General features: G+C 41.7%; 1 protein-coding gene across 30 annotated transcripts in view; it reads right to left on the bottom strand.

Moving 5' to 3' along the window:
- Positions 1–23637, bottom strand: part of MAPK8IP3 (mitogen-activated protein kinase 8 interacting protein 3) — a 59003-nt gene that overhangs the window by 13033 nt on the left and 22333 nt on the right. For 8 of the 30 annotated variants that reach the window (XM_087973327.1, XM_087973323.1, XM_087973313.1 and 5 more), the window contains 14 exons: positions 23257–23356; positions 21684–21802; positions 19704–19715; positions 14853–14870; positions 11600–11657; positions 10902–11054; positions 9403–9484; positions 8478–8608; positions 7305–7361; positions 6594–6764; positions 3378–3504; positions 2385–2480; positions 1659–1823; positions 868–1033 (listed from right to left, as the gene is read on the bottom strand). In XM_087973327.1, the coding sequence (XP_087829453.1) occupies positions 868–1033; positions 1659–1823; positions 2385–2480; positions 3378–3504; positions 6594–6764; positions 7305–7361; positions 8478–8608; positions 9403–9484; positions 10902–11054; positions 11600–11657; positions 14853–14870; positions 19704–19715; positions 21684–21802; positions 23257–23356 (1455 nt within the window). Of the gene's footprint in view, positions 1–867; positions 1034–1658; positions 1824–2384; positions 2481–3377; positions 3505–6593; positions 6765–7304; positions 7362–8477; positions 8630–9402; positions 9485–10901; positions 11055–11599; positions 11658–14852; positions 14871–19703; positions 19716–21683; positions 21803–23256; positions 23357–23637 lie in introns of all 30 variants that reach the window. The other 22 variants (XM_087973318.1, XM_087973310.1, XM_087973332.1 and 19 more) reach the window with 9 other exon arrangements.

Below are 23637 nucleotides of genomic sequence, written 5' to 3'. Positions count from 1 at the left end.
ATACTGCATTCTAACAACCACTGCACCACCATGGCTCTTATGATGGGAAATAGAAGGCTTCAGGGTCAGTAGGGAACATCCATGTGAAACAACATCATTGATATCTTAGACTAGATCGTGTTAAAAGCAACCAACTTGGTGTCTTATGTAATCTTGGCCACCGGAAGATAAGTAGACTTCAACTCCCAGAATTCCCCAGCCAGCAGGCAAGGCGTGCCACATCCATGTAAAGTAATCTCAATGGTATTTTAAGGTTTGGCAAATACTGTGAACTTAGCTTTGTATATCGCCATTTTTCCAAGCAAAATATCCATTCAATTTCCAAAAGATTAGGATTTATATTTGGAAACAAGTGAGAATGAAAGTTATTTCACATTCAGGTTTTAGAAAAACATCTCATCCGACTATGGCCAGCCAAACCAAATTTCAGGCTTGGATAAGATGTTAGCTACCAAAGCTAGTTTCTTTTTAATTATGACTTAACAATACAGTTTCCCTTGAGAAGTTTCTAAGCATCATAAGAACTAAGAGGTTTCTTTTCCCAAAAGAAACAGGACACCAAGTCCCAGCCTCCATATTAAATTTCAAGCTTGCCCATACAGGTCTGTATTGTGCTTTATGGAAGTAGGGGACAGTTTTTTTATGAATGTTGTAAAGTATCTTTGACTCTAGACTGCTATATTATTCTAAATCTACTTCTAATGAATTACCAGCTTTGAAAGAAACAATTCAGCATTTATAGACCAACGTAGCACTATCCATGATAGGGAATGACAAGCCTTTGTAAGCCCCCCAGAGTGGCCCTGTAGCAAGACGAGTGGCAAATAATATTTTTTTTAAAGTCCAAGATCTGATGTCTTCACTTGCCTGGAATGCTGGAGATGCAAAGGACGTGGGCGTTGCACACCGTGAAATGATCCACCACCGTTCCTGGTTGGTTGGCATCAATGATAACCACTTTGCTAGTAGATAAGGTGCTGGTGAGGATCCAGACTCTACTGGATGTGGCATCCATCTCATGAAGTTCTTTGGTCTGTGGGAAAGCAAAAGGGTAACGGGCGCATGGCCAGGGGAAGGGCAAAAAGTGGGAAGCTGCACATGGCATCAGAACAACCCTTCCAGGTTTAAATACTTGCTGGACCATCATATTGTGACATGATTTTGGACGGACTTCTATCCGAGGCCAACGTACAGCCCCCATCCTTCGTTGTGTAAGTTAGAACTAGGGAACTTTTGAAAATGGAGATAAAAATGAAACCAGAACTTTTTCTTTTGGATTTAATGTAAAAAGGATTGGGAAATTTTTTTTTTTTGGAATTTTGTTATTATATACGTTGACCATTGCAAGACTATTGTATGCACAAAAATGGAAAGACACTTCAATTCCTGCTATGGACAAATTGATGAATGCAGAAGTTGATGGAGTTGGCTGAAATGGCAAAACTGAGTACTTTGATTCAAGAAAAGAACATAAATACTTCTGTTTCCACATGGAGACCACTTATGAAAATGTTGTGCTTGATGTGGAAATGAATGAAAATTTTGACTTTGGGTTTTACCAATTAGATTGATAGATCTTTATAGAAATGGCTTGTTCGTATTATGATGAAAAAACCAGAATGCCTACACAGATGAACAGAGTCAGCTATATGCCCAACCTTTTTCTTTTCTGGAGATTGGTGATTACTCTTCGTATTCTCTCCTTCCGCCTCTCGATCACAGGTAAGTGGATCACATCCCGGATCAGGTTTTTGACCATTTGTAACATCTGGTTCCACTCCGGGCTTCCAGCCGGTCAAATTTACACCAGCTGCACACCACAACTGTAAACGGAAAGGAGAAAACATGGGAGATCAAATGCAGGCTTTCTTTTCTGCATTGGTGGGCCAATATGTCCATAGGTTGTGGTTCACAACGATGATAGGAATAGTGTCACAATGGAATGCTTGAAGAGGGGACATGATAGGGGGGCATGATAGCAGTATTCCAGTATTTGAGAGGTTGCCACAAAGAAGAGGGAGTAAAGCTATTCTCCAGAGCACCTGAAGGCAGGACAAGAAGCGATGGATGGAAACAAATCAAGGAGAGAAGCAACTTAGAACTAAGGAGAAATTTCCTGACAGTTAGAATAATTAACCAGTGGAACGGCTTGCCTTCAGAAGTTGCAAATGGTCCAACACTGGAGGTTTTTAAGAAGAGATTGGATAACCCTTTGTCTGAAGTGGCATAAGTCTCCTGCTTGAGCAAGAGGCCCCTTCCAGTTTTATTCTGATTGATTGATAGATGTAAAGTCTTCTAAAAGTGTGATTCAGCCATCAGTGACCTGCAGGGTGGAAATCTTCCCACTGAAAGAAAGGGAAAAATTTGCCCACGGTTGACATTACCTTCATGGTTGGGTCCTTTTCCACCAAGGGACGACAGTAAACAGGCACAGGGACATTTTTCATCCGATTATCTTCTTGGCCACCGTTGGGACTCAACTGTTGGGGATGAACAGACAGCACAGTTCATTCATGGCACAGAGCTGTGTGTTTCTATGGCAAGAAAGTTGCTGGAGGTTTTGGGGAAATGTTGATTCGTGTCCTCTTCAGGTGACAAGCTTAACCAAGTGAATTGTATTCCCACCTAACAGAGGGATAAATTGAAGGAAATTGACCAAAGAAGTGATGTTGCTGTTTTAAATCTGCTTTCTAGTAAGCTCCACTGAAAGTAGTGGGATCTTGAGCAACCATTGGTAAGTGTGCACTGTATATTCCTTAAAACAAGGAAATAAGGAACAAAACATTAGATTTTTAAATCAAAGTGTTGTTGTTGCTGTTTGGCAGAAAAGTGTGCTCTTCAGTTTTACTGTGTTTGAACACAAAATGTTGCTTTTAGAGCCCCCCAAAACCACAAACGCACGCATTTATGAAATCAACCTGAATCAATCTATTTCAAGATGAAGATTTTCTTTTTCATTGAATTTTATGGACTGTATATACAGCCTGTTAACGTAGAGCCGTGGTGGCGCAGTGGTTAGAATGCAATATTGCAGGCTAACTCTGCTCACAGTCAGGAGTTCGATCCTGACCGGGTCGAGGTTGACTCAGCCTTCTTCCAACCTTACGAGGTCAGTATAAGGAGGACCCAGATTCTTGGGGGGCAATATGTTGGCATTGTAAAGTAGTTAAGAGAGTACTGTAAAGTACTGTGGGGTGGTATATTAGTCTGAAGTGCTATCGCTATTGCTGTTAAAATCATTTATAATGTATTGAGGGTAAAGGATTGGGAACTCAACAAAAAGGAATCCATGTGGATGGATTCCCTGCCCAGAAGGTCTTTGCTGACACATCTCCCTAATTGTCATGTTTTCCTGTCTCTTAGCCAAAGAACATTACCTGTTTGTATTTGGCTGGCAGGCTCCACCCGCAGGCCTGTAAGCGGCCATCATCATTCCGGACGTGTTCGCGGACTTGACGGTATTGCTCTCGCTTCTGCTCACGACGTGCTGTTGATGTGCAATCACTGAGGAGAGAAGGATCAGGAGGAAGATGAGGGCAGACCAAGAGGACAAGGAAAGGTTCCATAACAATAGGAAGAGAGGGAGAAATCCGGTACAGGAAGTCCTCAACTTTTGCCAGCAATGGAAACTGCCATTGCTTCTGACCATCCTAAAGCCCGTTGTCATTTGACCAACCTGATTTTATCTTTTATTGCAGTGGTTGTTAAGCAAATCACCATGGTTCATTCAGCAAATCTATGGTTGTTAAGTGAAAACTACCATCTGTCAATACATAAAGTATTTCTATGGTCCTTTTAGAGTTGCCAACAGAAAGGGAGGAAGGGGGCAGCAGTGGGCAGCTTGCATTCCATAAATGTTTTCAAAGATAGTTTCTAGGTGACCGAAGTTTCTGCCACTCAAAATTCTAACTGGAGAACATGATTAATGACTCTTGGCTATGGATGTGTCCCATTGGAGAATATGAATTGTGATTCACCCGGGAGATGGGGGAAAACCAGGGTCAAGGGTGACAAGGGTGACAATGAATGATGTCAGTATCTGGTCATGTGATGACGCTGGGTTTTATAGGAAAATACAACAACTGGGATAAAGTTGACGCTGCTGAACTTTTTAGTAAAGCGCCAACCTAAAAGAAAGAAGCCAACCCAAAACTAAACATGGTGAAAACTAAACATGGTTGGCTACACCCAGGCAGCACCGGCATGTTTGCTCCTAATAAATCTTCTTTAAGTTTTGGAAGTTCGGCTAGAGATTCACGATTTAAATGGGGGTAACTGCCGGAGCTGTGACACCATCTTAAATGACGCTATTGTTCACAACGGGGCCTTTTTGCTGTAAATTGGAAGTAAACACTGGCTTTCAGAAAAAAAACATTGTAAATCATGGTCATGTGACCAAGCTCTGTAAAGGACCTTGGAATACTCACCTCTAATGATCTAAGTGCTAGAGCCCACTGCAACTACATAGCCAAAAAGGCATTAAGAGTTGTTAACCTAATCCTACGTAGCTTTTTCTCTGGCAATATCACACTACTAACCAGAGCATACAAAACATTTGCTAGACCAATACTTGAATACAGTTCATCAGTCTGGAATCCACATTACGTATCTGATATTAGCACAATTGAGAAAGTCCAGAAATATTTCACAAGAAGAGTTCTCCACTCCTCTACTCGTTGTAGAATACCTTATGCCACCAGACTTGAAATTCTAGAACTAGAAAACCTTGAATTACGCCGTCTTCGGTCTGACTTAAGCATGGTATATAAAATCATACATTGCAATGTCCTACCTGTCAGTGAATACTTCAGCTTCAACCATAACAACACAAGAGCACACAATAGATACAAACTCAAAGTAAACCGCACCAAACTTGATTGCAGGAAATACGACTTCAGCAATAGAGTGGTCAATGTCTGGAATACTCTACCCGACTCTGTAGTTTCTTCCCCAAACCCCAAAAACTTTAACCTTAGACTGTCTACTATTGACCTCACCCCTTTCCTAAGAGGTCTGTAGGGGGCGTGCATAAGCGCACCAACGTGCCTACCGTCCCTGTCCTATTGTTTCTCCTATTCTTTTATTTTTCATATATGTACCCATTTCATGTATTCACAACTATGTATACTCTTATACTTATTATCTTGTAAACAATTGGCAAATCAAATAAATAAATAAAAAAAAAAACAAAAAAAAAACAGCTGTAAATGTGGGCTGGTTTGGTAAGCACCCACAATGGGATCCTGTGACCACAGAGGTGTGTGTGGCCATTGCAACTTCGGAACCAGGTCACAAATACTTTTAGAGAGGTTCATTATAACATCAAAGGGTCACTAAACAACCATCGTAAGTTGAGGACTACCTGCATATACAGAGACATGAGTGGAAACAAAGAAAGCTCCTTAAATTTTAAGGAAATAAGAGTTACACTTTAAGGAGCGGAAAATCCACGGTGTGTCAAAACAGGGGTGACCTGTGGAGTCTTAAGCAATATAAAGGTTTTTTTGGCCAGCTGTAATCAGTGCCTTTGGAATAGGAAGTGAGGACATGAAAAGCTGCTTTCTATTAAGAGGACTCAGAATTTATGCAGTGGGAAAGAAATTCAGTTACGTTTTAGAGCAGGGAGGAAAACTGGCAGGTGCACACCAGATCTTATCACCTTCAACCTGCATGAACAACAGATTGGGTTGATGCGACTTCCAAGACAGAAATATCCGGGTGAGGGCCTGGATCTTTAATCCTGCCCTAGAATTTCCTGCACAGCAAACTGATCAGTAGTCATGGGCCAAGCTATTTAATTAAACATACCAGGTGATATTTTAGCGTTCTGTATATTTCTCCCAGGAATCCAGCATTTATACCTTTCATACATATTATTTAGGACTAGAGAAAATTTCCTCTCTTCTTTCCAAACCTATTCCTCTGTGCACATCATCTAAATACAATATTAGTAAGAGAAAGAAAATTATTTTCCTCATTTTAAATGTTCTGTTCTGCATTTAAATCTAGCAGGAGGAAGGGTGATATTTATTTGTTTAATAGCATACAATAACCAAAATGAAAATACCAAACTATGGGCTTCCAGCCAACTGTGGAACAGGCAAGCTCTGCTGACATCCTGTCAGTTTGAATTCTCAAAATCAGCAGGAGTTTGGAAGAATCTTTTCCGATTTACAAATGTTATTAAAAGACGTAAGCATTCATGAATTATGTGAAAGCTTGTTTTTGAATTGCTAGTCATAAATGGTGTTAATTTTGTTTCCCCAAAACAAGACTCAGCCGGAAAATAAGACTTAGCATGATTTTTCAGAATGCTCTTAATATAAACCCTACCCCAAAATATAAGCCCCAGTTAAGATCGTCAGCCAGATGGATGCATTTAGTATCGTATTTTCCCCCCAAAATAAGACCTAACCAGAAAATAAGACCTAATGCAAAAATTAATAGAAGACCCAGTCTTATCTTTGGAGAAATACAGTATCGGACTCCTCCTGATTTTTTTTTTGGCTACCATAAATTAGCTCTTCTACAAAAGCACCCACTGCTAAGTAGCCCTTCCAGTTTCTGAAAAAGAAAAGCGGAGCCAAACTTACTCATCTGGGAAAAACTCAAGAGTTCGGTTCCCGGCAGAGATTTGACACAAGGTATGGCTGCGACGCTGGCTTAACCCAGCTGCTGTGGGAGATTTGTAGTGGATATTCACTGACGGGTAGCTCCTTTTCGCTGGGGGAGGGCTGGAGGAGGAACTGAACAATCGGCTGAAGCTGGGGAGGTTAGAGAGAATGCAGACAGAATAAAGACAAGGTGTTATGAATTCCAAATCTGACATATTTCCTTTTTCAAAACAGGCCTTGGGCAGTGTAGGTCTTCTTTGAGGCACTTCAAGAACGCTTCCCTACTTGTTTGCTTAGATCCTGTCTTAAATTAGCACGTGTATTTTAAATGTAGGCTAGGAAATAACCAGCCACGAAAATTGACCTGTGTGAATCTTTGGCTTATTAACTGCGTATTCTCACAATAAGCAGAAAGCCTAACCCATGTTATCAATAAGATAAGATGATTTGCACGTGACATCATTCCTGATCAGTTTTTATTACATTCCTACCTAAAGGTTGTTTGAATCCTCCTTATGTGGGTAAAGCCTGAGGCCTCTCTCCAATGCTATTCAGGGAGCCATTTGCAAATAAAGTCTGCCTTTAGAGATCATAAATGCCACGTACTTTGGATACTATACTATACTGCAAGAATATCCTATACAACCACATCTCCTTGCTGACATCTCACAAATAAACTCCGCTACTTACAACTGCCAAATGGTGGATTTTTTCTTCTCCTGAACGGAAGGGTGTTCCCGGGAGGCTCTGCAGAGAAACAGAAACGGAAAATTCAGAAACGGGCACATGGCCAAAAGATGGTTAGCCTACCCCTCCATCACTGGGTAGAGCCACAAATTCAGCTGATTTTCTGGGAGTCGCAATGACCCTTCCCACTGCTATTTATTCCTTCAAATGTCTCGCCAAAAAGAAGGAGGTGGCCTCACAAGATGCAGAGGTATAAAACATCTCCCCTCCAAGTAGAGCTGTGTTTCTCAAACTTGGAAATTTTAAGATGGGTGGACTTCAACTTCCAGAATTCCCAATGCTGGCTGGGGAATTCTGGGAGTAGAAGTCCACCCACCTTAAAGGTTGCTAAGGTGGAGAAACACTGAAATAGCGGATCAAAAGGAGAAAATTGGGAAAAGAGCCCAATTTGGCACCATCCTCTGCTAAATCATATCATCTGTATGTTGTGTTTCACCTTACTGATGAAAGTTTTCCTATTGCTACTCACTGACTAGTCACAATCCTGAGCTTAGGACAGCTTGACCAACTAAGAAGTCTATATCCCTGGGTAAATTCTATTAATGGTTTTTTGGAGCTCCCAGGTCCACTGGAAGTCTATTTCAAATGCCAGAACTAAAATAAGCCAGGTAGCAAAGGAGGTTTGACATGTCCTCGTTTTATTGACCTTGGAAGGATGGAAGATTGAATCAACTTTGACCGGTCAGTTTTGGACTCCTGGCAGTGGGCAGTCTGCAATACTGCATTCTAACCACTGCACACCATCGAGGAAGGAAGGAAGGAAGGAAGGAAGGAAGGAAGGAAGGAAGGAAGGAAGGAAGGAAGGAAGGAAGGAAGGAAGGAAGGAAGGGGAAAACAAAGAGCAAGAGCACTTAAGACTTATATACCACTTCACAGTGCTTTACAGCTCTCTCTAAACGGTTTTATAGAGTCAGCATATTGTCCCCAACAATCTGAGTCCTCATTTTACCCATGTTGGAAAGATGGAAGGCTGAGTCAACCTTGAGCCGGTCAGGATCGAACTCCTGGCAATGGGCAGAGTTAGCCTGCAATACTGCCATTAACAGTAAAAACAAAAACAAAAAAACACACAACCCACCCACCTCTAATACTGCAACCAGAGAGGCTCATCCTCACCTGATCATCTCTGTCCACCTGACAGCCTCCTGCAGCTCCATCAACCTTTCCTTGTACTGGTTGCGCTCCATCAGAACGCGAGCCATCTCCACACGGGTGAAGCGCCGTCTCTGCGCAATAGGGATGTTGTCCTGCAGGGGGGAGGAGGAGGACTTCAACCCACGGGAAATGGAAGGGGAAGGAGATTAGTACAACACCAAAGAAGGAAGTTAATAACATTAGTTCCCTTTGGGTTTTCTGTTCACCCTCCCTCCCAGGAATGGATTGTTATTCTGAAAATTTAGCTCCAAACCCATTCAGAGAAAGCTAACATTTATCTAGAGAAGCAGCAAAAGTTTAACTACAAGGCAGAAATGTGCATGCATATGAGTAAAAAGCAACCATGTCAGACAGAAGACTGAAGAAATATGCTGTTAGTACACAAAATTAAAACCAGCCTTCTTAGAGCATTCACAGGTTGTGTGAATTGGACGATTACATTATTTTACCTTGGATTTCAAAAGGCAAACAAGACGATGCATGCAGTCTACAACTATTTCATACGTGTGGTTTTTTTTTAAAAAAAGCCACTGACTTGTGTTCACGAGACAGTATAAGACCAGAAAAAGATAGCAGGGGGAGGATTAACTCTTAAAGGGCCCTCCTGTAACTACTATTCGGCTTTTCTAGGATGAGTCTTCCTGATCTTTTCAATACACTCAACTTTTACAGTGAATGTTCATTCAGGAATGACTGGTTGACAAGTTACCTATTCCCATAATCATGAGAATGCTCTCCACCACAGTGAACACGGATATGGCAATGCTGTGATGTCGGTGCACAGTGATGTCATAATCTCAGGGTCGTTATTCAAGGAAATGGAAAAGAAAGACCCTCCCCTCCCCAAATCCCCGCTTTCCCTAAGCGTTTTAATAATGTAATATACCAATTCTGTACAGAGATAGCTGCTTACATCCTCCAACTCTTCTTTGGGTTCTCGGCGGGCAACTATCACCTCCGATTTCACTCTGGAGGAAAAGAAGAATGAAATTTATGAAACAAGCCCAGAGGTTACCAAAAAGCAGAGCAGAAAAAAACAACCTTGAATTGCCAATAATCAGATAGGTTGGTTTCTTTCCTGTCCCCCAAATCTAAGAAAAGCTAGAAGACATCTTTGCATTATCTTGAGAATAGTCAGAAGCCAGGAAGTGTCTCTTAGGAAACTAAATTTAATCCACATGCTTTCTAACAGATAAACTAGCCATTATAGTGGCTGCATGGCCTGGGGCCAGATTATTTGAAGATTATTTGTCTTTTCCTAGTTACATCTACCTGACCCACCAGAGCAGGGAAGCATTGGATGTTGTATCTCTGTTGTATTAACAGAGGGATACAATCAAGATCAAGGGAGGTACTAATACCACTCTATAAAGCCTTAGTAAGACCACACCTAGAGTACTGCATCCAGTTTTGGTCACCACATTACAAAAAAGATGTTGAGACTCTAGAAGAGTACAGAGAAGAGCAACCAGGATGATTAGGGGACTGGAGGCTAAAACATATGAAGAACGGTTACAGGAACTGGGCTTGGCTAGTCTAGTAAAGAGAAGGACCAGGGGAGACATGATAGCGGTCTTCCAGTATCTGAGGGGCTGCCACAGAAAGGAAGGAGTCAAGCTATATTCTAAAGCACCTGTAGGCCAGACAAGGAATAATGGATGGAAGAGAGATTCAACCTGGAAATAAAGAAAAACTTTCTGACAGTGAGAACAATTAACCAATGGAACAGAAGTTGCCCTTGGAAGTTGTAGGAGCCCCATCACTTGAGACTTTCAAGAAGAGATTGGACTGCCATTTTGTCAGAAATGATGTAGGGTCTCCTGCTTGGGCGGGGGGTTGGACTAGATGACCTACAAGGTACCTTCCAACTCTGATTATCTGTTATCTGTTACAGGTTCTCTCTCCTAAGGAGCTCCATCTGGTGAAGTCAAGAAGGGCCTGCTCTGTAATGGCTCCTTCCTTGTGGAACATCATCCCTGTGGAGCTAAGATTGGCCTTCACCTTGGCACTCTTTTGCATGGCTTTGGAGATGGTTTTGTCAATGGGCCTGGGGACCCCAGAGTGGTATGGAGCCCATCAAGGGATTGGTTTGATGGAAGGTTAATTGGGTTTTGCATTTGGATTTTATTTCTGTAAGCCACCCAGAGTCACCATGAGGCCCTATAAATTTTCTAAAGAAATAAATAGCTGCTGCCTTTGATATGAAAAAGAGAGCAACTGGAAGATATAAATCAGGTCAGACCATGCCCCCCCAAGCCTCCCCAAAGCCAAACACAACCCTGATGCAGCCCTTAATGAAATCAAGTTTGACACCCCTGATCTATTTCAACCCTAGAGACATAATCCCACCTGAGAAATGAATCCCAAAAGCAGGTGGCCACTCACTTTTTAAGCTCTTCCTCTAGTTCCTTGACACGGGCTTCCATTTTGGATTTCGCCTGCTTCACTGCTTCCAGCTCTCCTTTCAACACCTCCTGTTCTCCTGTAAGCTGGTCCACTTTTGCAATTAAGTCATTCTTCACAATATTCAAAGCATTTCTGGAGCACGGCAAGTCATCGAAAGAAAGAGAAATATATTCAGCCTCACGGGATACAGCTAGCATCATAGGAGACACTTTTGGAAGAAATATCGATCGGTAACATAAGGAAACAATGGGATATCGTGGAGAGTCATAGATAAAGCATAAGATATTTAATCTAAATCCTGCATTTTAGTTAGTTGGATTCCCTTTTGCCAAGTTATCAATGCAACGGAAACAAACAGGTTCCAATTTTTCCTAAATTGTCAGCTACGATCCTCCCCAACATGGTTACGGGTGTTGGAGTCCACCAATATCTGGGGCCCCAAAGGGGGTGGTATGGGCTGAAAATGTTCCCCACCTCCGCCTTTGCAAATTGATTGGTTAGGTTGGGTGAAAAAAAGCTGCAAAACCCCAGTGGGCAAAGTTCCCAGCAGAATGAAGAAATCAAGCACAAGATAAACTGAACGAAACCAACACACGCAGCACCTCATCAACTAGGAACTCAGGCTAAACTCACAAGGAAGCAGGAGACGTTTATCTGTAGAAAGGGAGGAGTCTTACTTGGTTTCTAGCAGCTGTGTATTCTCCATCAAGAGATTCCCCACTTCTTTGCCCATTCCTGGGGGGAGGTGGAAAAAAATAAATAAAAGCCATATACAAATTTTGACACATACATTTTGGCAAAAAAAAAACAAAAAAAACCTCTCTTCGTTTTGAAGAGATATAATTTTCTTGTTCAAAAGTTTCTCATTAGTTACAAAGAATGGAAGGAATGGCATAAGAAGATACGTTCCATTCATCCAAAAACTTCCTTCAGAAATTAAGGTGGAAGATTATTTGGCGGGCTTGAAATCTGCTGGATCGCAGATTTGCTGCCTAATCTTTAAATAGCTGTCATTTTTTTAAAAAAAAAGTCTAGCTAAGGACCCCGATCACACGACACAGGCTTGCTTTCGCTCTGGATGAAACAAAGGCAGAACAGGGCAGAGGTCAACAGACTAAATTCAGCAACTCTAGGTTCGTTTTCTTGCTTAGCCCAGAAGTAGACTGAGCGTCATTCACAATCTAAGTTTTAAACAGAATTGGTGCAATTTGTTTTTTTAAAAAAAGGAGAAAATGACTATATCAGCTACTCTTCAAGGGAAGTTGATACAAACAAGGAACAATTATAATAAACATCTTCTTCTTCTTTGGAGCTTAACAGCCGATGGCAACCCCTTTGATGATCATTGGATGGGAAGCCAAGTATCTTGGCTTGGTCATTATTTGGACAGAAAATCACTAAGGAATCACGGACTATGAGCTAGGCTGGGAAGTTCAAATAAAGCTTGCCAGAAAAAAGACAGTGGCAAATCACCTTCTTCATACTGTTGGTAGCAGCAAGTAGCAATTTGTCTTTGAAGTTATCAAGGGCTTACATCAAGGGAACCTTAATTGGCCTTCTGCACAGGTCGCCTTGCCCCCCTTGGCAGAATTAAAAAAAATACTAAGGAAGACTGGTCCCGGTTTGCCTTTGGATCAGAAACACACAGAAAGAAATTCTGGGAGGTAGGCTAGACTGAGAAAGCAAGAAAAGTTCCTGATAGTTCATTTCCATACTTTTCAAGAAATGTACATGAAGGTGGCCATGAAGTCCACCAAACCTATACTCAACCTGAAGGAGACCTCATATTTCTACTTCAACATGTAGTTGCTAAATTGGTCTCCCTATTATAACCTATCTTTCATCTGGCTCAGTTTTAATCTGATACTTCATTTACATAAAACATTCATTCAACCAGAGGACAACTGCCCAATTTATCAAGGGCATCGAAAGATCTATATTCTCATTATATTCAATCTCTTTTTCTAGAAATCTAGAGGCATATACAGTACTGACAGAAGGAATTCCATGGGTGCATTCCAAACATGGCAGTCTTCAGTTTTTGAGAATCTTTAAGGTAGAACTCCCCAAACTTGGCAACTTTAAGATTTGTGGACTTCAACTCCCAGAATTCTCCAGCCGGCTTACAGCTGGCTGGCTGGAGAATTCTGAGAGTTGAAGTCCACAAATCTTAAAGTTGCCAAGTTGGGGACCCCCGCTTTAAGGGTTTTTCACAAATAACCACTTTTCTCTCCCAAGTGATTGAATAAACTGAGATGCTACCTCTGATTTAGATGGACCTCAAACCGTTTGGTGGCCTTGAAACCACCTAAGCTTTAAAATAAAGTTATACAAAGAAAAGGTTCCTGTGGATGGTCCTATCCTTGCAGCCAATTAAATTGCATTGAAGTTCATTCTTTATAGGGCAGATTTCGCTTCAAAGCACCAAGAATTCAACAGAGAAGAAACAGATTTCTTCTATCACAAAATGGAAGTGGTATACTACTACTATGAATCATTTTGTCCCGATTCCAGATGTTAAAAGAAGAGGTCTTCTAGAGATCAACACATAGCCAACCGCTGCCAGCATCCAAACTCTCTTTTACTTCACACTGCATAGGGAAAAATAAACTGGGTTTGTTTGTTTTTTAAATGTGGGATCTGTTTAGGTTGCTTTCATGGGACAAATGCACACTCAGGACAAATGAAAAGTTAACAAGAGAATCATGGGAGCATACATAAGAAGTGAGGACACATCACAACACACCGGGGCAGTACACAGACCTTCTTCCCACAATCAAATGGAGATGAGTTAGAGATGGCAGAGGAATGGCCACTCCCCAGGGAGAATGGAAAAGCAGCTGCAGTTGTGTTGAGAGGACGTGAAGAGATTAGTCCCTTTTGATGTTTCAGGCAGCATTTGATCTGCACGCTGTATCGTAGGGCACAACCAAGAACTAAATCCTTGGGGACATTAACAAGGAAATGCTCCTTGTCTTGCCTTTTCTTTCTGAGTCCAAATCTGGTTAATGGAAGAATCCAAGAATGATGCATCTATTCTTCATTCTAGCACTCCTTGAACATTCAGAGAGAAAAGGTGAGCAATGGAGCTTTCATTGCAAGAATGGGGGACTTGGTCCATGCCATCCAATCCTGGTATTATTGCAGACTCTGAATGCAAGTTTCTTTAGATATGGCCTTCTCTAATTTAGAATAGAAAGGCGAGTTTTTAATCAACAATATCGCTAAACAAATAGGAGTCGGAAATCTCACCAAGAATCATCTGGTCATCTTTGAGTAGATCCCTCTGAATAACTTGCCTATATTTTAATATTCTACTTCTTTTTTCAAAAAAGAAAAGAAAGATCTGCAATGAAGATGACCTGATGCTGTTTCAAACTGGTGGTGGAAAGAAGCTATGATAGAACATGCAGAAAATTAGCAATTCAGGAAAAGCCTTTTTCCCCCTCCACTTTATTTTCTGAATTGTGTGGTTTTGAAAAGAAACGTTTGGAGCACGAGTCAGAAAAAAAAAAACTGCCCAAAGCATCAGCACAATATGTCAATCACAAGGAAGTGGACTGCTTAGACAGAACTTCCCATCAGCTTTTGCCCCAGGAGCAGAGTTTCCAAAAGAAAGAAATGGGAGGGGGGAGGACCCACGGTATGGCCCCCTCTTGGAAGCTGCTTGAAACATCAAAGCGGATAACCACCTAAGTCCCAAGAGAAGAGGACAGGACAATAATACCTCCTAGATGATGGCAACTGAAGAAGATCTGCTTCTCAAAAAGAAAAAAGAAAGCAACTTCATTACCATCACAGGGATCGATACGAAAACATAAACCAAGTCCCAAGGGATCCCAGAAAGGAGACAAAAAAAAAGGATGAAGAGATGCCAAGTGAAAGGGAAGGGGAACACCCATAAGGTTTTAAAACTGGCTTTCGCCTTACCAAAGAAATCATCCCGCACTATGAAAGTCATTGCGTATGAGAGAAGAGGGAAGGAGCAAAGGATCCAGAGGGGAAGAGATACAGGAGAGGAAAAAAAAGGGGGGGAAGGGGAGGGCAGGGAGAGAGAGAAAAAGCAGCCATTAAATACAACTCAGCAAATGGCGATACCATTTTAGCACGTATGTGTATGGAAAAAAAAAATCATTTACATGACAGCAAGGCAATTCTTCACCGGTCTGATCCAGCTTAGCGGAAGGACCTGGTTCTTGAGTGAAACCGATCAAGGGACAACTCCTGAGGCCATCACTGTTCTCCCCACCTGAGTAACAGCCACCTTTCAGCTTGTCAGATGTGATAGTAGAAAATACAGCCTAGAGACATTCCAGAGGAATATAACTTCTGGGTCGAAGGCTTGAAGGAATTCCCTCCCTTCTGATTACAAAAGAACATCTGCCCCAAAACCTTCTCCTCCTTTGGTAAATAAAGTGTTGTCTGTAGAGTCCTTGGTGCCTCTCTGAGCTTGCTTGTTTTCTTGCAGATGTTTCACTATCCTACTAGTAACATCTTCAGTGTTAATGAATGAGTTTACCTCACTGGGTGGCCTAATTAAGCTTAAGATGTTACTAAGTTGGGTGTCAGGCCAAGGCCAAGAACAATGTAGAACAATTCAGCCAGAGTCTAGTTCTTTATTTGCTTACACACAGCAGACAGAATCTTGCCAAACTAAACCCTTCCTGCTCCTCCTCGCGCAATGGATATGCCATAGGGGAGTCTAGAGCCATGATGGCAAACTTATGGCACGTGTGCTACAGGTGGCATGCACAGCCATTTGTGCCGGCACGTGAGCCTCAGGCAAACTTACCTCACTGCACATGCGTGCACCTCCCCAGCTGATTTTCAGCCCGTTTGAGGCCTTTTTCGGCCTCCCAGAGGCTTGAGGAAAGCCTCTGCAGCCTTTGCAGGCTGAAAAATAGGCCCGTTTCATCACTTCCTGTCTTTCCGGAAATTCCAGAAGTGACCAAACGGGCCTATTTTTCGGCCTGCAAAGGCTGCAGAGGCTTTCCTCATTGGGGGGACGCATTTGCCTTCTGGGTGCTGGCATGCAAGCGCATGTGCGCAAGCGCACGGACAATTTTTGGCACAGGAGCCCAAAAAGGTTAGCCACCACTGATCTAGAGCATAGCTATTCTAATTCTCTTCCTCTAGCTCCTATCTCACCCCCCTTTCTGGAATATACTCCCTCCATCCTGGAAAACTTTTGCTGTAGTCCATCAGCCCAGTTTCTTTTTCATGGGCACCGTGGAACGGTGTAACGAAACATCTGTAAGAAAAAAAAAACTAAGCTTGGAAGTCACCAAGGACCCCTAGTTCCACCTTGAGCTACAAATATTCTCTTCTAAAATGTTGTCTAAAGAATTCTAAAGAAACCCAAACCAAAATCATATGCCTTGTTTTTGTGGGTTAGATCCAAATGTTCTTTCCTCTTGAGAGAATGAGAGGGAGGTTTGGGGAACAGCTCCTTGCATCCAAGAAACAAAGGAATTTGGGGATCTGTCTCATGGTATCCTTAAGTCCACCTCTCAGAACTGGAACATAGCAGATGAAGAATGCTGTTGCTCTGCTTTTAATGTTATAACAGCAAGAATCTTTCCTTCTATTGAACAAGATTTCTGTGCCTTTCCTAGGCAAGATACACAAGTTAACAAATAAAAAGAAACGTTTGGGGGAAGGAACCATCAAAATCAAGCTGTGCCTCTTCATAGGCTGCAACCAAATGAAAGATCTTCATGACTTATTCGGTCATTCTCAAAAGCAATGAAATAGGATTAAAGGGCATAAAATATCTTGGATTCAACCCCGAGGTTGCAGGCCCACTTCTGCAGGAGTAAAACACCCAAACTCTAAGGAAGACCTCATCTTCTCTTGGAGGAGGAGAAAAGCACGAGGAAAGTCCTAGCATTTTTACTCTCTTTGGAGACAGTAGATGCTAGTAATTTTACTTTCTTTGGAGAAGCAGAGGGGTGTAAACTGGAAGCAACAAAGAGAGCTGGTAAACCTTTTTCTACAAAAGGTTGCATTTGGGGGTGGGGTGGGGATGACGTTTCCAAGAGCTCGAAGAACACTAAGTGAAAGCACAGCTTCTTTCTCTCTCTGCCATACCCCTTTCTTTTGTGTTTGTTTTCTCTCTCTACCATTCTCCTCTCATCTATCCATTTTGAATTCACTTTCTTTTCCGCCGTTACCTTATTCTCTTCTCCTTATGAGTTTTGGCCCATTAGAACCGCAGAACCTGGTCTTGACTGAGGCTAAATAACTCGAGAGCTGCAGGTAGCCCAGCCTGACAAGAACTTTCCAAATTTCAGAGATACAAAGAAAACACTGGGTTTCTTGGTGCTGCTTCTTACCGCTATTTTAGAATAAGAAAATAAATGAAACGAGAACTTTAACGATCCCACTGGATTAATCTAAACGTGCGTTCTGCTAAATACGGCACTTGACTGGATGATGATTTTGTTGGATTCTGTAGGCCTCTGGGTCTTAAAAATCTGAAACACTGGTTTGCCAAATCTTGTCACAAGTATCTGCTGTTGCTTTTAAGATATGCCGGATAAGGATGGCTTAATCATTTAAGTAAAGTGGAGGGGATATTAATGGCAGAGGAACAAAATATTCTTAAAACAAGCTTTGCTTTACAATACGGTAAGTCAACTTTTATCAAAAGCTGCTGGAGTTAGATTGAGAAACAACCAAATCTATATCCTTTTGTCATATAAACTTAACTAGTGGGATGAACAACTAAAGGATTTTGGCTTCCTCTGGGCCATTCCTCTAGATCAGTGTTTCTGAAACTTGGCAGAAAATGAGTGGACTTCAATTCCCACATTTCCCCAGGTGACCTGATAGCTATGGAATTCTGGGAATTGAAGTCCATACATCTTCAAGTTGCCAAGGTTGAGAATACTAGTAGAGATGGTGCTGCTAAGGGCAACAGAGTTCCATATCCAAGGGTAATTTTGCTCAGCAATAGTACAACCTTGTCAAGGGCCAATGCAGCCCCACATTATGGGCAGTCAATTACACACAAATTACATACAAAGTGTATGATGGCAATCTCCTTTTTCTACTGTTGCCTCCCCAGGAACTGGTTTTCCAAAAGCACATGGCTTTTGATTCCAAAAGGAATGTACAACCATCAAGATGAGTAGCTATTTGTCTAAAGCAAGTGTCTTCAAACTTGGCAAATTTAAGATTTGTGGATTTCAACTCCCAGAATTCCTGAGCTAACATGACTGGAGGAGAAATTCTGGGAGTTGGAAGTCCAGAAGTCTTAAAGCTGTCAAGTTTGAAGACCCTTGCTCTAGAGCAGGGGTCTCCAACCTCGGTGACTTTAAGACTTGTGGACTTCAACTCCCAGAATTCCTCAACCAGCTTTGCTTTAAAGTGGTACCTAGTTTTTGCTGGCTGAGGAATTCTGGGAGTTGAAGTCCACAAGTCTTAAAGTCACCGAGGTTGGAGACCCCTGCTCTAGAGCAAGGGTCTTCAAACTTGACAGCTTTAAGACTTCTGGACTTCAACTCCCAGAATTCCTCCTCCAGTCATGTTAGCTCAGGAATTCTGGGAGTTGAAATCCACAAATCTTAAATTTGCCAAGTTTGAAGACCCTTGCTCTAGAGCATTCTCCTCTAAAAGTCCCAGGATTATTACAATTGGAAAAAAGGAGAACATCACAAACCAATTCACTTGTTCGGTAGTTTCCCCCCCACTTATTGTTAGTTTGTCAGAAGTAGCGCCAGATCCATCCAGTTAACACTTAATTTCATTCTGGCAACCCCTAAATATTACAGGACTATAATTCTCATTATCCTTGACTGCAGACTAACCTGATTGGGGATGATGCAACCTGTAACCCAACTACATCACAGGGCTATACTTTAGAAACTGGTGACTTAAGCACCATTCTCCCAAATATTTTTTTTAAAATCACCTAAGAGGTGGATATTAAATTTCAGGCTTTGAGTCCTGATATGCCTTAATTAATAAAGAAAGTACAATCTTCATCCCATATATTAGGATTTCCCACCTTAAATCCCAAAGTAGATGGGATCAAGTAGACAGAGAGGATGGAGACTGCAGAAAGGAAATAGAAGCCAAGAACAGAAAGTGGTCTCTTGTATTCAGACACCTAACCGTCAGGAGCAAGCAACTATCATCATCTTCTTTTAACAACCCCATAATCCCCTGCGGAGTGGAGACTGAGCAATTGAATGGAGCTAGCAGAGTGTTTGAATGGCCGGATGCCCTTCCTGTTGCCAAGGCAGAGTTTTGTTCAGTAGATATATTCTCATAGTGCCCAGAGAGAGAAATATCTGTCTCTATCTAGGATTGAACTCACAGCCTCCTGATTGTGAGGCGAGAGCTCCACTTCTAGGCCACCACACCACTCCTCAGGAGCAAGCAAAAACAGCCTCTCATAAATACCCAGTCAGTACTTTTATTGTTTGTCACATATGTTACAAGAATCTCTTCAGACTGCTTGCCTTTCCCTGGGAATGACCAGATAAGGCTTAATGGATCTTTGGGGGAGGTCAAGCTTATGCTGCATGTGGCTGCACAAGGATTCCAAGCTAGGTCCTTGTTTGACCCCTCATTCCAGCCTCACTGGCAGGTTCCCAACATCTACTGTCCAAACTAATAAAAGTAGGGAAAGGTAGAACCAAGTTAACAAAATGAATTTTGACAGGATTTATTACATGTGAATATCCTCTTCATTTGTTTAAAAATTCTAGGGGGGGGGAAGAAAAGGAAAAGGAGAAAATAAACCAGGAATCTAAGGAGAGGAGAAATACACACCTGAAAATTCCCCTATGGGCCATGTCCCACGAAGCACAGAGAGGAAGGAATGGAGTAGGGTGGGGAGGGAAAAAAAGTCAATCAATGTCTAAAACCAACAACAACAAAAAATAATTCTTGGATTTTCTTTTTAAACAACTCCCTCCCCCCCCTCCCCCAAACCCCAAGACAATGATTTTGCCATTTTTCCATATCAAAAGGCATGAAACCATAAAGAAAAGTTCCACCGTGACCATAAGCAGCATGAATTTACATGAGGAAAAGCATGAGGGGCATGAGAGAGGAATGGACGATGTTTCTGATGAAAATGTGCCTGAGGCCCTTGCGAGCCCCTCATTTAACCTAGTTTTTTCCTCACAGTGGTATCTGGTTTTCATGAAGGAAGAATTTTCTCTTGCTTTCTTTGCATTGTTCTGCTTCGAGACAGTGAGGGATGAAAGAAAAATATGACATTTTGAAACCCAAATCTCACTAAGACGCTCAGGGAGTGTCCCACCAGCTCCAAACAAAACCTCAAGCATACCTTAGATGTCTGCAAAGAATATCATCTTGTCCCACAATAGGATATTTGTGTGTGTTCTTGAATGGGTTGGATTCTCGGGTGTCACGTTATGGTCTGACGTATTTTATTTGTCTCTACCTTTCTATGGTTGTGTGAACGTGGAAAGGAGAATGGAATAAGTTATGGTTTGTTTGAAGGCAAGCAGTCCGTAACCATAGCTTGCTTATGGTTTGCAACTGCAGCTTAGTGTGACATGCAAATGGAGAGTATGGTTTGTTGGCAGTTTTCCAGTTTGTTCTTGGTTTCCTTTAGGCCTCAAACATCCTTCTAACTATCCTGTAAGATGCCAAGTGAGCCCAACAATTAAAGATTGGCAGGAACCAACCAGGAACTGAGCAAAGAAGCTGTGAGTGAGGTGTTGTGAAGACCCAGCTTTTCCCCCAAGAATTGGGCTAGGTTGAGGAGACTGAGCTGGGAGGCTCTTTGGTCTGGCAAATCTTTGTTTTACAGAAGGTTGTGAGCAGACTAGAATCATCATATAGCTGACCATATAAGTCAAATAAAGATCTAAAGGCAACAACCGGTAAGCTAAGGATTGTTTAATCATAGTTTCTTAAATAAATCCTAATTGGCTGGGATTAATCCATAAAGCATAGCTCACAAACCATAATGGCTGGGTACACCCAACATACTACAGATATCTTCATTTAACAACCAAAATTGGAACCCATTTAAACTTGATTCTTAAAATGAAATGGCTGCTAAGTGAGCCTGTGACTGTACAAACTATTTGCTTTGTTTTAAGCTCATGGGTTAGCTACCTCTCTATAGTTTATTTACTTTATTAAATGCTTTTTTAAAATCTCTGCTACAAATCTGGCCCTCTAACATGGATAGATTCCTGTTCCTTGCAGAACAGGTGGAGAAAAAGTGAGATAAGAATATGATTCTGATCAAAGAATTCAGCTTTTTTAAAGAAAACAATGACATCTTTTAAAGATATAAGTCCTATGGTTAAGAAAAATAACTGCCTCAAAGGTAAAGAGAATTGTAGCCTTCTTAGTAGCCTGAGAATAACAAGGCATCATTACGCCACAAAACTCCTTCCCAATCTCAAAACGAATGGAATAAATTAAGCAAATTAATTAGAAAATGCAGAACAAAAAAAATATTCATACATGTTTTAAAAGACTGCATTTATAAATACCGCAGAATTTGGCAGAATGGATAACCCTGATTAGCAAATAATTGCCTTTTTCATACCTATACACTCTGGCATACATTAGATAAATCTTAGAACTTGAATTCAAATGCCACTGATCGGTCTCACCTTTTCCTTTTCTCCAGATATTTAAATTATCCAAGTTAAACATCTACTGACATTTTAGAAATTTGTGTCAAAAGCCTACTTCGAAGTATTGTGGTGAGGATAATCAAGGTAAGGATTTTAAAAGCCATGCTTTTGAAACGATCTTTACCTAGCAGATCTGCTCCTTCATCCACGTCTCCAATGGCCTCTGAGCCGACTTCAGTAAGCTCAGTATACAGGGAATCAGTATTGATGCCGAAGGCTTTATTCACTATCCCTTGTGTTGGGCTATTTACATAAAAAGAAGAATTAGAAATACATTGCAGCAAGAAATAGTTTCGTTTTCCTCTCTTAATCACAGAAGGCAGCTTTTCCACCCAAAATACATTTTTTTTTACCCTTATGCCAACCAGGAAAAGTATGTTCTGCGCATGAAAGAGACCAGAAATTTGTAAATGACTGTGTCATGCCCCTGGTGAAGACTGACTCTGAGCAATCAGAGGAGGACCCCTTATCCATCCTAGGGCACGGAGGGAGGAGAGGATCAGGGTAAAACGTGGTCTACTCGGGAGGAGAGGGCCATGATCCTCTTCATGGGTTGCAGGTGTGAGATCTGCATAAGAGTTTGGACCTGCGTGCTAACAGACGCTGGAGACAAATGAGTGTTTTATTCCTAAAGAAGGTTTATCTTGGTTGGCGTTCTTCCAATGGACTGTCCCTGGTTATCTTCCTGAAGTTGGCAATTATCTATCCTGGTCTGTCGTGGAACTTTATTCAGAGTGGTTTGTTTTTGGTTTTTGCTTCGTTATCGGCTCTTTGAATTTGAACTGTGTTTCTTTCCTTTGAAATGTTATTTTGAAAATAGTTTACTTCTCCTCCACTGTGAACAATGAAATAGTGAAGCCAAGTTGAAGCCAAGTTAAATGACTTTTATTTATGTTTTGGTTTTTGTTATATTTCTGAGATACTCTGGGTCATCACAGACTGTTTAGCACAGTGTGTCAGCTTTGAAATTCAGCTGCCACAATTAAAAGAAGGGGGGTGGGTGGAGGAGTTGAAAAGTTCAAGGTTATTCTGTATGTCGTACTAAGAAGTTCCAGTTGCAGTTAATTGGTTCTCGTGATTTATGAAGCGTAGAAGTGGGAGGAGAGAAGGTGGATTCTGTGTAACCACGAAAATACTTTCACTTTGGGAAATTGCCTTAGACATGCCAGATCTGTTCCTAAATAAATCAATTGGAGAGAATATGTCTCGGAGTGATTGATGTCATGGATACTTTCTGGATGCCTTACACAGTGTTTCTCAATCTTGGTAACTTTAAGTTGTATGAACTTCAATTCCCAGGATTCTCCAGCCAGAGGAATTCTGGGAGTTGAAGTCCACACGTTTAAAGTAGCCAAGGTTGGGAAACACGGGTTTAGCAGGACAGCTACCCTACAAGGAGTTGACAATGAGAAGAAATAGGCCAGCTTCATAAACTATGGGGTCTGTTTCAATGATTTCCCACTATTGGAACCCTTTAAATCAGTGATCCCCAACCTTTTTTATGCCGCGGCCCAGTATCCCCAACCTTTTTTATGGCGCGGCCCGGTACCGGCATCATCTACCCGGAAAAGCTCACCGGAAGCACTTTTTCATCAAAACAAGATGGCGGCGCCCAGCAAACCAGCGGCCCGGTAGGACTTGTTCCACGGGGACCCCTGCTTTAAATGATTAAATTTGCCCCTCCAAAGTATTCCAACCTGTTCCCTGAGCGCTCCAGTCTAGGATCCTGGCACATGTCCAACTCTGGAGTAGAGTCAATATCTTGAAAATCCGACCCCTCGTCACTGCTTCCCATTCCTGTAACAAAGGCAGGGGGGAACCATGTATGCTGGTGAGCCAACAAAGCATTTGGACTAAACATGCATCATTGCCCTTCTCCTTCTCTTGAAAAACACGGAGTAGCACATGTCCCCAACGTGCTTTTTCGAGAAACAACTGGACTTTCTGGTTTTTCTTTGAAGACATTTTGCTTCTCCCCCAAGAAGCTTCTTTAGAAAACATCCTGCAGAAAGCTCAGCTCCGACTTCTCCATGAAAATCAGAGCGGAAGAAGCTTCTTGGATAAGAAGGGAAACGTCT

Source organism: Notechis scutatus, chromosome 12, assembly GCF_049901735.1.
Source record: "Notechis scutatus isolate UNSWTSFEM ecotype Mainland chromosome 12, rNotScu1.2, whole genome shotgun sequence".
Taxonomy (NCBI): Eukaryota; Metazoa; Chordata; class Lepidosauria; order Squamata; family Elapidae; genus Notechis; species Notechis scutatus.
Note: the sequence above shows the minus strand (reverse complement) of the source record. Positions and strands in the feature narration are given on the sequence as shown.